This window comes from Anabrus simplex, chromosome 2, assembly GCF_040414725.1.
Source record: "Anabrus simplex isolate iqAnaSimp1 chromosome 2, ASM4041472v1, whole genome shotgun sequence".
Lineage (NCBI taxonomy): Eukaryota > Metazoa > Arthropoda > Insecta > Orthoptera > Tettigoniidae > Anabrus > Anabrus simplex.
The window spans coordinates 318,657,533-318,673,220 of NC_090266.1; the positions used below are offsets into that span (position 1 = coordinate 318,657,533).

The 15,688-nt window shown below is 39.6% G+C and overlaps 1 protein-coding gene across 1 annotated transcript in view; it reads left to right on the plus strand.

Moving 5' to 3' along the window:
- Window positions 1-10,334: 10,334 nt before the first annotated feature.
- anne (anne boleyn) overlaps window positions 10,335-15,688 on the plus strand; it is a 382,933-nt gene continuing 377,579 nt past the window's right edge. The window contains exon 1 of the mRNA XM_067140654.2: window positions 10,335-11,430. Coding sequence (XP_066996755.2) covers window positions 11,310-11,430 — 121 coding nt within the window. The 5' untranslated portion in view covers window positions 10,335-11,309. The remainder of the gene's footprint in view (window positions 11,431-15,688) is intronic.

The following is a 15,688-nucleotide window of genomic DNA, read 5'->3' on the forward strand; positions in this document are numbered from 1 at the left end:
CTATTTTTGAAACTCACAACCTGACTTTTATCCCCGTTTATCATCATACCATTGCCTGCTGTCCATCTCACAACACTATCGTGGTCATTTTTCAGCCGCTCACAATCTTGTAACTTATTTCTTACTCGTACAGAATAACATCATCTGCAAACGGCCTTATCTCTGATTCCACTTCTTTACACATATCATTGAATCATTCATATATATATAAGAAAACATAAAGGTCCAATAATACAGCCTTGAGGAATTCCCCTCTTAATTATTACAGGGTCAGGTAAAGCTTCGCCTACTCTAATTCTCTGGGTTCTATTTTCTAGAAATATAGCCACTCATTCAGTCACTCTTTTTTTTCTAGTCCAATTGCACTCATTTTTGCCAGTAGTCGTCCATGATCTACCCTATCAAATGCCTTAGATAGGTATGGGGGTGTAAGATGCTTATGATGGTGATTCGTCCGCCCGATGGTGACGTTAAGCTTTCAGCATATCACTTGCTGTTATTCAACAAGAGTCCGGCTCCTTGGCTAAATTGTTAGCGTGCTGGCCTATGGTCCAGAGGGTCCCAGGTTAGATTCTCGGCCGGGTCGGGGATTTTAACCTTACTTGGTTAATTCCAATAGCTCGGGGGCTGGGTGTGTCTGGCGTATTTAGCATCAGAAGTCATTCTAGGTAGGGCTCTCATCTTCACAGACATGCAGGTCGGCTAAGAAGAGACCCGCACCAAGCCTCTCCGGAGGCCATACGCCATTATTATTATTATTATTATTATTATTATTATTATTATTATTATTATTATTATTATTATTATTCGACAGCAATAGGCTATGTGCCGTTACTGGGTTTTACCCTCTCCCTACCTTATTATTATCATCGTTCCACATCCAGACGCGTAGGTCACGCATGGGTGTCAATCAGGGTTGCCACCGGGAAAAAAATTCGTACTAAATTTTCCCGTGAAAAGGTACTAGATTATGGAAAAAAGGTACTAAATCACTTTTTTTTTACAATGGAGTAGGATTATTCATAAAGGCAGTAGAGAGAAAAGTATACTTATCAAATATACATCTTAATTAAATGAGAAAATCGTAATTATCAGAAGTTATTGGTTTTGATAACTATGATGGGATGCAGCAATGTTGCAGTTTCAATATCCACCATCCTAACACTTCCAGTTCCAAGCTTACTACGAGATGAGAGTCATTTATTTATGTTTATGGAAGAAAGAAGGTAGAACTGGCTGAGTCAGCAAAGAGGATGCATCTGGATGTGCTAGGAATAAGTGATATTCGGGTAAGGGGAGATAATGAGGAAGAGATAGGAGATTATAAAGTGTACTTGACGGGTGTTAGAAAGGGAAGATCAGAGTCTGGGGTAGGGCCCTTTATCAGGAATACCATTGCACGCAACATAGTTTCTGTTAGGCACGTAAATGAGCGAATGATGTGGATAGATTTGGCAGTTGGAGGAATTAGGACAAGAATTGTGGCCGTGTATTCACCATGTGAGGTTGCAGATGAGGACGAAGTTGACAAGTTTTATGAAGCATTGAGTGATATCGTGGTCAAGGTCAACAGCAAGGATAGAATAGTGCTAATGGGCGATTTCAATGCCAGAGTTGGGAATAGAACTGAAGGATACGAAAGGGTGATTGGTAAAAGTGGGTAAGATATGGAAGCTAATGGGAATGGGAAGCGTTTGCTGGACTTCTGTACTAGTATGGGTTTAGGTGTTACGAATACATTCTTCAAGCATAAGGCTATTCACCGCTACACATGGGAGGCTAGGGGTACCAGATCCATAATAGACTATATCTGAACAGACATTGAATTCGGAAATCTGTTAGGAATGTACGAGATTTTCGCGGATTTTTCGATGATACAGACCACTATCTGATCTGTAGTGAACTAAGTATCTCTAGGCCTAGGGTAGAGAAAGTGAAATCTGCCTGCAAACGAATAAGGGTAGAAAATCTCCAGGATGAGGAAATCAAACAGAAGTACATGGATAGGAATAGTGAGAAGTTTCAAAAAACAGTGGACAGTAAGCAGGTTAAGGATATAGAAAGAGAATGAGTGACATACAGGGATGCTGTAGTAGAAACAGCAAGGGAATGCCTAGGAATGACTGTGTGTAAAGACGGAAAAAATGCGAACAACTTGGTGGAATGAAGTGAGAGCAGCATGTAAACGTAAAAAGAAGGCTTATCAGAAATGGCTCCAAACAAGTGCCGAGGCAGACAGGGATTTGTACGTAGATGAAAGAAACAGAGCGAAAGAAATAGTTGTCGAATCCAAAAAAAAGTCGTGGGAAGATTTTGGTAACAACCTGGAAAGGCTAGGTCAAGCACCAGGGAAACCTTTCTGGACAGTAATAAAGAATCTTAGGAAGGGAGGTAAAAGGAAATGAACAGTGTTTTGAGTAATTCAGGTGAACTCATAATAGATCCCAGGGAATCACTGGAGAGGTGGAGGGAATATTTTGAACATCTTCTCAATGTACAAGGAAATCATCCTGGTGGTGTTGCAAACAGCCAAGCTCATGGGGAGGAGGAAAATGATGTTGGTGAAATTATGCGTCAGGAAGTGGAAAGGATGGTAAATAAACTCCATTGTCATAAGGTAGCGGGAATAGATGAAATTAGACCTGAAATTGTGAAGTATAGTTGGAAGGCAGGGATGAAATGGCTTCATAGAGTAGTAAAATGAGCGTGGAGTGTTGGTAAGGTACCTTCAGATTGGACAAAAGCAGTAATTGCACCTATCTATAAGCAAGGGAACAGGAAGGATTGCAACATGTATCGAGGTATCTCATTGATTATTATACCAGGCAAGGTATTCACTGGCATCTTGGAAGGGAGGGTGCGATCAGTCGTTGAGAGGAAGTTGGAAGAAAACCAGTGTGGTTTCAGACCACAGAGAGGCTGTCAGGATCAGATTTTCATTATGCGCCAGGTAACTGAAAAATGCTCCGAGAGGAATAGGCAGTTGTGTTTATGTTTCGTAGATCTAGAGAAAGCATATGACAGGGTACCGAGGGAAAAGATGTTCACTATACTGGGGGACTATGGAATTAAAGGTAGATTATTAAAATCAATCAAAGGCATTTATGTTGACAATTGGGCTTCAGTGAGAATTGATGGTAGAATGAGTTCTTGGTTCAGGGTACTTACAGGGGTTAGACAAGGCTGTAATCTTTCACCTTTGCTGTTCGTAGTTTACATGGATCGTCTGCTGAAAGGTATAAAATGGCAGAGAGGGATTCAGTTAGGTGCTATTCCCCTTGGTGCTATTCGACAGGAGTAGGCTATGTGCTGGCACCGGGTTTCACCCTCTCCCTACTATCATATATCACGTCATTCAGTTCATCTCATTAACTGCTGATGACTTGGTCTTGATGGCAGACTGTGCCGAAAGCCTGCAGTCTAATATCTTGGAACTTGAAAACAGGTGCAATGAGTATGGTATGAAAATTACCTCTCAAAGACTAAATTGATGTCAGTAGATAAGAAATTCAATAGATCTGAATGTCGGATTGGCGATACAAAGCTAGAACAGGTCGATAATTTCATGTATTTAGGTTGTGTGTTCTCCCAGGATGGTAATATAGTAAGTGAGATTGAATCAAGGTGTAGTAAAGCTAATGCAGTGAGCTCGCAGTTGCGATCAGCAGTATTCTGTAAGAAGGAAGTCAGCTCCCAGACGAAACTATCTTTACATCGGTCTGTTTTCAGACCAACTTTGCTTCACGGGAGCGAAAGCTGGGTGGACTCAGGATATCTTATTCATAAGTTAGAAGTAACAGACATGAAAGTAGCAAGAATGATTGCTGGTACAAACAGGTGGGAACAATGGCAGGAGGGTGCTCGGAATGAGGAGATAAAGGCTAATTTAGGAATGAACTCGATGGATGAAGCTGTACGCATAAACCGGCTTCGTTGGTGGGGTCATGTGAGGCGAATGGAGGATAGGTTACCTAGGGGAATAATGGACTCTGCTATGGAGGGTAAGAGAAGAAGAGGGAGACCAAGAGGACGATGGTTAGACTAGGTTTTTTAATGATTTAAAGTTAAGAGGTATGGAACTAAATGAGGCCACAACACTAGTTGCAAATAGAGGATTGTGGCGACGTTTAGTAAATTCTCAGAGGCTTGCAGACTGAACGTTGAAAGGCATAACAGTCTATAATGATAATGTATGTATGTATGTATGTATGTATGTATGTATGTATGTATGTATGTATGTATGTATGTATGTATGTATGTATGTATGTGAACACTATGAATATTCTCACGCATTTCTATTCAACATTTACACTCACATATTTTGTCTTCATACACTACCCAAAAGTTGGCTGTCTTTTATAGTATAGTATTTCACATTTTGCTCTTCCCTTAATCCTTGGAAAATATTGCCAAAGCAATGAACTGTTTTGAAATGTGAAAATTTTAAGCAGACAAGAGTGGTTTAGAAGGAGCCCATTCACGCCCGCTACAGAATAGTAGTTTGTTTCTCAATCCGGCCTTATTAACAGAAAAAGCAAGGAAAAACCTGTTCTGTTTCAGCAGGAGAAAGTGGTAAACAGAGCAATGCCTTCACAAAATTTGTCAAATTTGAAAAAATGTAGTCGCCTACAGGATTTTTCAGTTCGATTAAAGAGTTCCAAAATTCCATAAATTCTTAGTTCTCTTTCAGCGATTCTGTGGACTTGTTTGTTAAGAAGGAAGCCATACTTTCCAGTGTCGACTCAGTTAAATATAACTTAACAGCCGTTTAGTCCGTCGAACACACAAGTTTAATATAAATAGGGCCTATTGTTTAATAGTGTTTTTTTTTTTTTTTGCAGGTATGTTATAGCGTAATATTTATACTGAGCATGTATGTTCGGCAGACTGAAAAGCTTTTAAGTTTCTGTGGACTTTGCTACTGACCATTTCCTACCTAACTTCATGAGCACTTTCTGTAATTACATTAGGGAAATATATAGCTAATTGGATTATACTGATGAAATTGCCATCTCTTTTGCAATTGTCTAGTTCGACATGGAGAGATTTCATAAAATAAGATCACTAAAATCTACCTTCTTAAAAACTTGTTCACAGAATTCAACATGAAAACTGAAACTTCTTATCAATTTCTTTCTTGTTCTACTGCGGTAGAAGAGCCTCTATACTACCTCCGTAAAATTTACTAGATTTCCATAAAAAGAACTAACGTACTAGAAATGTCCATGAAGTACTAGATCTAGTACTAAAGTATTAGCGGTGGCAACCCTGGTGTCAATGTCCTCAGACACTACCGGCACTAAAATCCACGACAGATTTTTAAATAAATAAATAAATACATAAATAAATAAATAAATAAATAAATAAATAAATAAATAAATAAATAAATAAATAAATAAATAAATAAATAAATTTGTAGAGTATTTATAAAATGGCGCCTGCCGGTCGTGTTGCTCCTCAAGCTGTTGAGAATTTTCAGAAATGTAATAGTTTAATGGAAAGTAGTGAGTGCATAGAATTTAACGACGGGAAGAAGAAGGTGTCAAATACCAGTGGAAGTGTGGATCAGGTCATAGGCCAAAGGAAAAATAATTCGCGAAGTGTTTGTGTATGTGACGCACGCATCGTGCATGCGGAAGCGGGAAAGTGTGTTGACTGTGTTACTTTATTATCCGAATTGGCCTCAAAGGATGAAATTATTCGAATGTTAAGGGAAGACATTGAAAGTATTAAACGTAATAGACTTAGTTTAAATGGTGTGACTGAAGTGCAAACTGAGACATGGTCGGAAGTAAGTACGAGGTGTTGTAACAGTAGGCCTAAAACTAATCATGATCGGGGCGTAGGCCTAGGTATTGAATTAAGGAATAAGTTCCAGGTCCTTGAATCAATTACCGCTAGTGAAGAAGAATGTGTAAAGATTAATAACATTCCAGCCATTACAAGGAAGCCTGCACTGGGGTTGAAGAAGAAAAAATGTAAGGTAGTTGTGTACGGGGATAGCCATGGTCGGGGTATTGCTGTCGAACTTGGTGATATGCTACCGGAGGCTGAAGTTGTAGGTTTTGTCAAGCCAGGTGCTCTGTTCAAAGAGGTTCTTCAGTCAGATATGGAAGAGATGGGAACACTTAATGAGAATGACTACGTGGTTATTATGGCAGGGACGAATGATATTGCCAGAAATGAAGCATCAAATGTGATTTCTGGGGTGAAGAAAGCACTTTGCAAATTAAAGACCACCAATGTAATATTATGTAATATTCCACATCGACATGATTTAATTGAATGGTCTTGTGTAAATAAGTTAGTTGATGATACAAACAGGCGGCTACAGAAAATTGTCAAATGCTTTCGAAATACAGAAATAATTGATATGAGCAATATGGATCGAGGATATTTCACAAATCATGGCATGCATCTTAGCAGAAGAGGGAAAAAGCAGCTATGTAATATGATAAGAAAGAAAATACAACAGACTTCAGGAACAACTATCACAACCAATGCCATACCACTGCTGTTCGATAAAGATGAGGAAGTTGCAGAACATTTGCAGGTAATGAAAGTAAGAAGAGTTGAGGAAGTAGTTGAGGTGAGTGCTACCACTAAAGAAGGATGCCTAGGAGAAGAACATCAGCTGAAAGGGATTAATGTGATTCTACCACAATCATCAGAGACAGCAATACCAGAAAGCACTGAGTACTCAGGGAAAACTTGTGAGGAAACCATTGAGATCATCAGTAGCAGTCAGTTGGATGAACGAGGAGAGGAGTTACTGGAGAAGTTGGATGTTGGAGCACCATCAGGACGAACTGAAGGAGGGCAAGCTAAACAACCAGAAATAAGAACGTCAAGTAGGACAAGGAAACGACCAGTATTACTAGAGCAGGATTTTTTATGGTAAAAGGTAGCAATAGTTATAATCTAAAGGGAGAGCTAAATTTGTTCCACCAGAATGTTCAATCTTTAAGAAATAAAATTCTAAGTATGGAGGTTCTGTTGGCAGATAACCTACAAGGGTATGATGTTTTATGCTTAACTGAACATTGGTTGATGGAGGATGAGATTTCAAATTTTGTATTAGAAGGTTATGCTCTTGCAAGTAAGTTTTGTAGAAAGAAAATGAAGTGTGGAGGTTCATGTATATATGTGAATAATAATATCAAATGTAAGCAGTTGGATAAATTTGAATATCTGAATGTAGAGGAGCATTTCGAGGCTAGCTTTGTTGAACTAGTGGATTATATGTTAATACTTATATGCATTTATAGAAATCCTTCTAGTAATGTTGAAACTTTTTATAATAATATTGAAATTATTTTAGATGACCTACAGAATCATAACAAAAATGTAATAATCATGGGTGACTTCAATGTAGATTTTTTAGGGAATAATGGTGGGCGAGATAAGCAAAGGCTAGAAATGTTGTTTTCCTTGTACGGTCTAAAGGCAGTTGTAAATCAACCAACTAGAATATCTGGGGATACAAAGTCAGCAGTAGATCAAGTCGTATTGAATGAGGAAATGTGGAACTATGAAATAGAAGTTTATGATACAGGTTTTTCAGATCATTCTGCTCAAATTGTGCATCTAAATTTTAGGGTAATAGGAAACCATAATTTAAAAAATAACAATGTAATTTACAGGGAAACTAGAATGTGCAACAAGGAAAATATTTCATATTTTAACCAGTTATTGGCCAAGGAAACTTGGGAGAGTGTATATAGAAATAACTCAACTAATGAGGCCTTCAGTGAGTTTTTGGGTTTGTTCGATTATTATTATCAAGTGGCAATACCAGTCAAAAGGATAATTGTAAAGAATTATAGGAATGGGTGGATTACAACAGGAATTAGAAATTCAAGTAGACGATTAAGGTTTTTAAGCAAATGTGTGAAAGGGAGTAACACCTCATCTGAATTGAAGGATTATTATAAGAAGTATAAGAACATATATCAAGAAGTTTTGAAGGCTGCCAAAAGATTGCATAATGAGAATGAGCTAAAAAATTCTAAAAACAGGTCTAAATGTATGTGGAACATTATAAAAAGGGAGAAAGGTACTCTAGTTCCATTAAAAAATAATATTACTCTTACAAATGCAGGGAAAGAAATCAGTGATCCAGAAGAAGTTGCAGAAATATTTAGTAACTGTTTTATAGAAGCAGTTTTGAGGTTAACGGAAAATTTTCAAACATCTGTGACAAGAACAAACTTGAATACAGTTCACAGGAATGTATCATCTATGTTTCTTACTCCTGTGACTGAGCAAGAGATAGATAAGATAATAAAACAGATGGGTAAAAAGAAGTCTTCTGGTTTAGATGGTTATTCAAACTACCTTATTCAATGCTGTTACCAATACATAATCAAGCCTCTCTGTTACTTGATAAATTTGTCACTAACCACTGGTAAATTTCCAGACAAATTCAAGGTAACCAAAGTTGTTCCGATACATAAAAAGGGTAGTGAAGAAGATGCTGGTAACTATAGGCCTGTCTGCCTCCCCTCTGTATTCTCCAAAATACTGGAAAGAATTATGTACGATAGACTGTTATCATTCTTAGAGAAGCATAATATATTAGCTGGTTGCCAGAATGGCTTTCGTAAAAATAGATCAACTACCACAGCATTCATTAACTTTATTGAACGGATATATGACACACTAGATGGGAAGGGTGCATGTTTAGGTATTTTCTTGGACTTAACAAAAGCTTTTGATATAATTGACCACAGCTTGCTTTTAGAAAAGTTATACATGTATGGAGTTCGGGGAATGGCCTATGACTGGTTCAAATCATTTTTAGGGGATAGAAGGCAGATTGTTGAAATATCATATACCGGTACTGATTTGAGCAAAAATGTAATTAAGAATGTGTATTCCTGTGCCAGAAACATAGATCATGGTGTTCCACAGGGGTCAGTTTTAGGACCATTATTATTTTTAGTATTTATTAATGATATCGTCCAAATTGTTGATGATATTCAAGGAGTGCAATTAACTTTGTTTGCAGATGATATTACTGTCTTTGTAGCTGATGAAAGTTCTGAAGGGTTAGAATTGAAGGCAGGCAATATAGTGAGTAATATCCTGAGCTGGCTTGAGGATAATAAATTAATTTTAAGTAAACAGAAAACTTCTGTGATTAGATTTCACCATAAGATTAATTTAAATATGGAAGTTAGTCCAATATCATTTGGAGAGACCATAATTGAGTACTCATCATCAACAAAGTTTCTTGGCTTGTGGATGGATGAATCATTAACCTGGGATAAACATACAGAGTTTATAGGGAAAAAGCTTAGTAGAATTTATTTCATGATAATGTCTTTGAAAAATAGTTTTAATTTAAAGGCTTGCCAAATTATGTATTTTGCATATGTCCATCCTATACTAACCTATGGAATCATTTACTGGGGGAATTCACGATATAGCAAAGTCATCTTTAAGTTACAAAAGAAAATAATTAGAGGAATGGCCGGTGTCGGCAGGAGGACAAGCTGCAAGAAATACTTTAAACTTTATTTTATTTTACCATTGCCTAGCCTTTATATCTTCCATACACTTGTATATATGAAGGAGAATGTAAACAGCTACACCATAAATTCTGATGTACATAGGTATAATACTAGAAATAAACACAGTCTGCACATAGAACCACACAAAACTAAGCTATATGAATCAAGTTTGAGTTATGCAGGAGTACATTTATTTAATAAATTACCAGACTGCATTAAGCAGATAAAACCATGTTCAAAATTTAAGAAAGAATTATTCAAATTTGTTTCTAACCATTGTTTTTATTCTATTGAAGAATACTTAGCTCTTGAAAATTAACTTATGTATCACTTTTTTTTTTTTTTTTTTTTTTTTTAAATCTGTGCCTCTTTAACACATTGTATATTTCTCTTTATTTATCATGGCATGTATATTACTGTTTTATCCTTTGTTACTGTAAATATGATTATTGACGTGTCCCATATCACTGTATGATCAGTTGGACGAAATACAATACAATACAATACAATACAATACTAGATCCAGTTTAATATTATATCATTCCTATTCGTATGATATATTTTTTCCAGCTCTTTAGTTCTACTTATTTGGGAACGTTGTTGGAACTAGAGAAAAGGATGAAGCCATTGAATACCTACGAGATCAATTCATGTGCAGGTTGTCTCTCTCATACTAGACCATTCTATTGTCTTTGGACATGAGCGCATCTTTGGGAATGGAATGCCTTAATACGATGCTAGCGCAACTTGTGGTGGATATCTAAAACACTCCCGATTGGTTGTAGTAATTTGACAGACCTGTGTTGGACCTGTGGCTTTGCTGTTCGTCAGATCCTTTCCTCGAGCTCGTGGATGAGTCACAGTTCTGAAGCCCTGGTTCAAAGCAGAGCTGACGGAAGCGGCATGCTTAAAGCTTAGGAGTATAAGCAGTTTTGCTAAGGAATGAACTTCCATGAAGTGAAGACATTATTTGTATTACGAGTTACAACGTTACATTTTGAGTTTGCCGAGCCGTATTTGAAAAAGTTTGGATGGTTTCTTAATTCACGTGTGTGTAAAAGTAATTGCAATCGCCGTCTACCAACATCATCCGCTTTGCAATATATTTCTAATAAGTGACTTGCTATTTAAAATTATCGTGAAACAAATTCAGTGGTCATGAAAAAGCCTAACCACTAACGAGCTGTGTAGGCTTTTTGCCTTTATTGTGAAAGCATGAACGTTATCAAGGAAAGCTTGGGAAAAACTGTATGCCTTCTGAAGCTGTCATCTTCAGGGTAACCTTCGAAAATATCCATACGATCTGTGAATACTTGCAACCGAATTACTGATTCTTAAAAAAATATTGTGCAATCTGATCTTAAGGGAACTCGTGATGTCGCAGAGTTTGTTCTCTATTTCCTGCAGTCAACAAATAGTCATGTCTGATGCTCAAAAACGGCCACATAGTGGCTGGAGGAAACAAGATCCTGGAGACTGACATCGGCTTTTCTTGCTTTTCTACAATGAATGTCCAGACTGATAGTGAATATTTAAAACTATAAACTTGATTTGTCTTCACTGGATGAAGCTCAGCTACTGTTTTGGAATTCTGGATATGTTTGACTGAGCACTTAAATTGCACTTTAGGGGAAGTTGTGGTGTGTTGGTGTTAACAGTATTTTATTGGTCATCAAAATACTTCGAACTGTGAATGTGATATACAATGCTATTGTGTTCTGTATTTGCGAAGTTGTTTCTTTGAAGCTAGTGTAGGCTCTACTCTTGAAAAGTGCAGGTCTTGAGACTTCCATAATGGCTGGCTCTTCTGGTCATGTGAAGCAAAATATTCAACGCAGTGCTTACTCTAGGGTAAGCACTGGCGGTGAGCAAGCAAGAGGCTTTAATCAAGAGCAAACAACAGGATTATTGACAGGTAACATAATTCCTGAAATATGTTAACATGGCATGCTTTGCTTCCTTCTGCTATGTTATGCTAACCTACTTTCTTACTTTGAAATGCATTGATACATCCTATAGGCTATACGATTGGATTGGTTATAAGTTACTGTAATCCCATGTGGAATGAAAATGCAATCGACGTGTACTGTAATTTTTCCTTCAACAGACTTTTAGATATGCTGCCTTTTCTTTTTTTTTTTTTTTTTTTTTTTAAGCTAAGTGCCTTTCGAAGGTATGAGAAGAGAAATTGTTGCAGTGGAATTTAAATCATCAATACTTGCTCCCTCGAGACAAGACATTCATACACGCGCGGAATGACTGTCGTTTATTTACTTCTCACGGCCTTCTCGGGAAGGATGTTGTCATGCGGTGCATGATGCTGCCAACCTCTCTACTTAGGAACTAATGGGTGCTTCTTGAGTAATTAGTAGGTAGTGGTGGTGGTGGTGATTATTGTTACACTGTTGGTCTGGACTGATTCTTGCTGTGTGGACGGTTAAGATAGGACCTGGACATGACCAGTGATATGACCAAGCAAAGCGGGCCTAGGGGCGTAAGCCCCCAGGTTAGAGCTGCGAAGTGGCCTTAGGCCTCTACTTTTGTGTGGAAACACCATTGGTCTGAACTGGTTTTTGCTGGCCGGACGGTTAGGTTAGGACCTGGGTGACGCTTCTGTAGGCAGGCTGCTGTTGGGAATCATTAGAAATGATTGAAAAGCAATATTTTACAATACCTGAAGTAGCAGAGAGGAGAGATCCTTCCTCTACGCTTGCTAGAAACCCACCATCCCTCCCCAAATGTACTCTTAGTTATACAGGGGAATTGAAAGAGAAACTGCATGAAAGAACAAATTGCCACCATTATCTTTGTTCCTATTGGCCAGCTCCAATCGGCTGTGAAGAAGTCTATAGTTTTTTTCCCGCTAGGGGTTGCGTGATCAGTGGCCACGGTTACCGCATTAGGTGAAATTGTATCCCTCGCTGTAATTAAGGCACGTTTTTGATCATTCAGTCTCTGTCTCAAAAAGTGTTTAGATGAACATAAATTGAGGGACTTTCCTATAATTCAGACCGGTGGTCTTGTCACTAGGTGGACCTAACCTATCCAGCCCAATGGTTTTTGTCACTAGCCAGACCTAACCTATCCAGACCAATGGTTTTGACACTAGCTGGACCTAACCAATCCAGACCAATGGTTTTGACACTAGCTGGACCTAACCAATCCAGACCAAGGGTGGTGACACGCGGGATACTAGAAGGTAAAACTTCCATAAGCGGGCCAGGCATGGCGCGCCTCACACTCAGCTTGCTGTACGTACGAAGGTTTGATGGTGGGTGATGCTGTCGCCAACTGTTGAGAAAATGTGACGATAGGTTACAACCACTAAATTAACTTTTTTCTTGCCGCCGGTGATAGTTAAGAGCCTTCCGAAGGGACTGTGGCCCCCAGAGGGGGCCACTGTTCTCATGACAGAGCTTGGCCTGGATTTACAAAGATAGGTTACCACTACTAAATGACTTTTTTTTTCTTTCTTGACAAGCGAGTGTTGTTATTTTGCGCGGGTTGGTGTGCTGCGCCTCAGCTGGTGCAAGAGAAGTTACACGAACAACATGGCACGGGTCACACAAGGCTGCCAATCTACGAATATCTTTTAGAGACCGGCAAATTCAATTTAAAGACCAGACAAAACATAGCATGATCCCTGGACCAATAAATTTATTGCCGGGCTGAGTGGCTCAGGCGGTTGAGGCGCTGGCCTTCTGACCCCAACTTGGCAGGTTCGATCCTGGCTCAGTCCGGTGGTATTTGAAGGTGCTCAAATACGTCAGCCTCGTGTCGGTAGATTTACTGGCACGTAAATGAACTCCTGCGGGATAAAATTCCGGCACCTCGGCGTCTCCAAAAACCGTAAAAGAGTAGTTAGTGGGACGTAAAACAAATAACATTATTTAATAAATTTATTACTTGTTTGTTGAAAGAAAAATAGCATGATCCCTGGACCAATAACCCTAGTTTCGTGTGGAAACATGATTGGTCTGGAATGGTTCAAATATATCATTTAATGATTGAGTTAGGGCATAAAATGAATGAGCGACATGAAGAAAACGAACAAAATTTCAATTTACGTTCGTGTACACACACACTTTTCGTGACAAGGATCGAATGATAAAATCTTACTTTTATTATGGTGGGGATACAACGTGCTCGCCGCGAGAAGAAAGTGATGGACACATTCTTCGCAGGGGTGGCAGTATATGAACAAATGTTCTGCCAAGTACCCAATGAAATGGTCCTTTCTGCGTCCTGAGGTCGGTAGGGATTCACGAACAGTCCTACACTTTCTCTCGATAGTGTTCGTGTGAACAGCGAGATCTTCTCCAGCGAGGCGTTCCTGGTTCACTTCGTGGACGAGTCCGCTCCTATCTGTGTCCAGATATTGGATAGAATGATTGACCCTCAGGTGGAGAAAACCGTCTTCCTGAAGGCAGTCATAAGCCCGCCAACAGTTTGATACAATCGGACCGGGTGAGTTGGCCGTGCGTGTAGAGGCGCGCGGCTGTGAGCTTGCATCCGGGAGATAGTAGGTTCGAATCCCACTATCGGCAGCCCTGAAAATGGTTTTCCGTGGTTTCCCATTTTCACACCAGGCAAATGCTGGGGCTGTACCTTAATTAAGGCCATGGCCGCTTCCTTCAAACTCCTAGGCCTTTCCTATCCCATCGTCGCCATAAGACCTATCTGTGTCGGTGCGACGTAAAGCCCCTAGCAAAAAAAATGATACAATCGTTGTCCCGGGTAACTGCCGAACACCCACTGGCCCTCCACTTTATGACAACGGTTATGCTTCCTTTTGCCGAATTTCGCCTTCGTCAATCTCAACCACAGTGCCTATTCCTCCAATTCGTGTTGAATTACGTGTGGCCCAATCTTCACAAACTTCTCGGCAATAACTCGACCAATACCAATATAAATGGTCCGTTATTGGACATTATAAATTTTCCAGCTAACTCATTCCCGGTTGCCAGCGTTTCGCCCCTGTGTGCTAGGTAGGGCTCGTCATTTGGTGCCTAGCACACCTACCAAGACGCATGGCTTGTGCATACCGTGGAGACCACTGCGTAGGCTACTTGAAGCCACCGGCAGTGCCAATGCACTATGAGGGGCTATATCTCGCTATCAAAAATTGATGCCTGCTTGGCCATCAGATGATCCCTATGGGAATCAACTTCTGTATCAAATAACTCTACCAATCACACACTGTCTCGGAACTGCATTTGAGCTTGTGCTCAATGTATGGGTAAGGTGGCCTGTTTGGTAACAACCCGTACCCAACGAAGGGTACGATTTTCACGTGCGAGAGGCGAGCCTCCAAAAATGTACCTGTTTTAGCAGGTAACTTATACGAGCACCCGCTTTTCCTGCACCTGAACGACTTTGTTTTATAACCTTTGACGTTCAATGTTTTTTGAGCAAACGCCACAAGGAACGGAACCTTTAATTAGCCCGTGACCGATTAGAAGGTCATTCAGTTTAGCTTTGACAACACTCAAAAGACTGATTTTATGATTACTTAAATTGCATCCACCACAAGCCATTGCTACATTAAAAATGCACGCTTTCCTTATTTTCACCGAATGTGGTAACCCTGTGGCGACTGATCATGCGACCTCTAGCGGGGAAAAAGTTACATAGGAATCTTCACAGCTGATCGGTGCTGGCCAATGGGAGTAAAGATAATGGTGACAATTTCTTCTTTCATGCTGTCTTGCTTTCAGTTTTCCTATAAAAGAAATAATACTTTTTGGGGCGAGATGGTCGGATTATAGCAAGCGTAGACGAAGGATCTCTCCTCTCTGGTACTCCAGGTATTGTAAAACATTCCTTTTCAATCTTTACTAATGATTACCAATGCCGGCCCGTTTGTGGAAGCGCCACCTACTAGAAGCCTAGGGCCGCTTCGCGGCTCTAACCTTGGGGCTTATGCCCCCAGGCCCCCTTTGCTTGCGCCCAGCCCAATGGTCTTGTCACGAGCCATGTTGTTTGTTTAATGTCTGTGACATCATGCGAGCCGTGCTATACGCAGCCTGCTTGCGGAAGAATTACCAGGACTTGGACAAGGCCAGTGATATAGGGACAAGCAAAGCGGCCTTAGGCCTCTATTTTCCTTTGGAAACGCCATTGGATCCTTAACATGTTACATTTACTTGTGCTTTAATTGTGCCGGGGTTGGT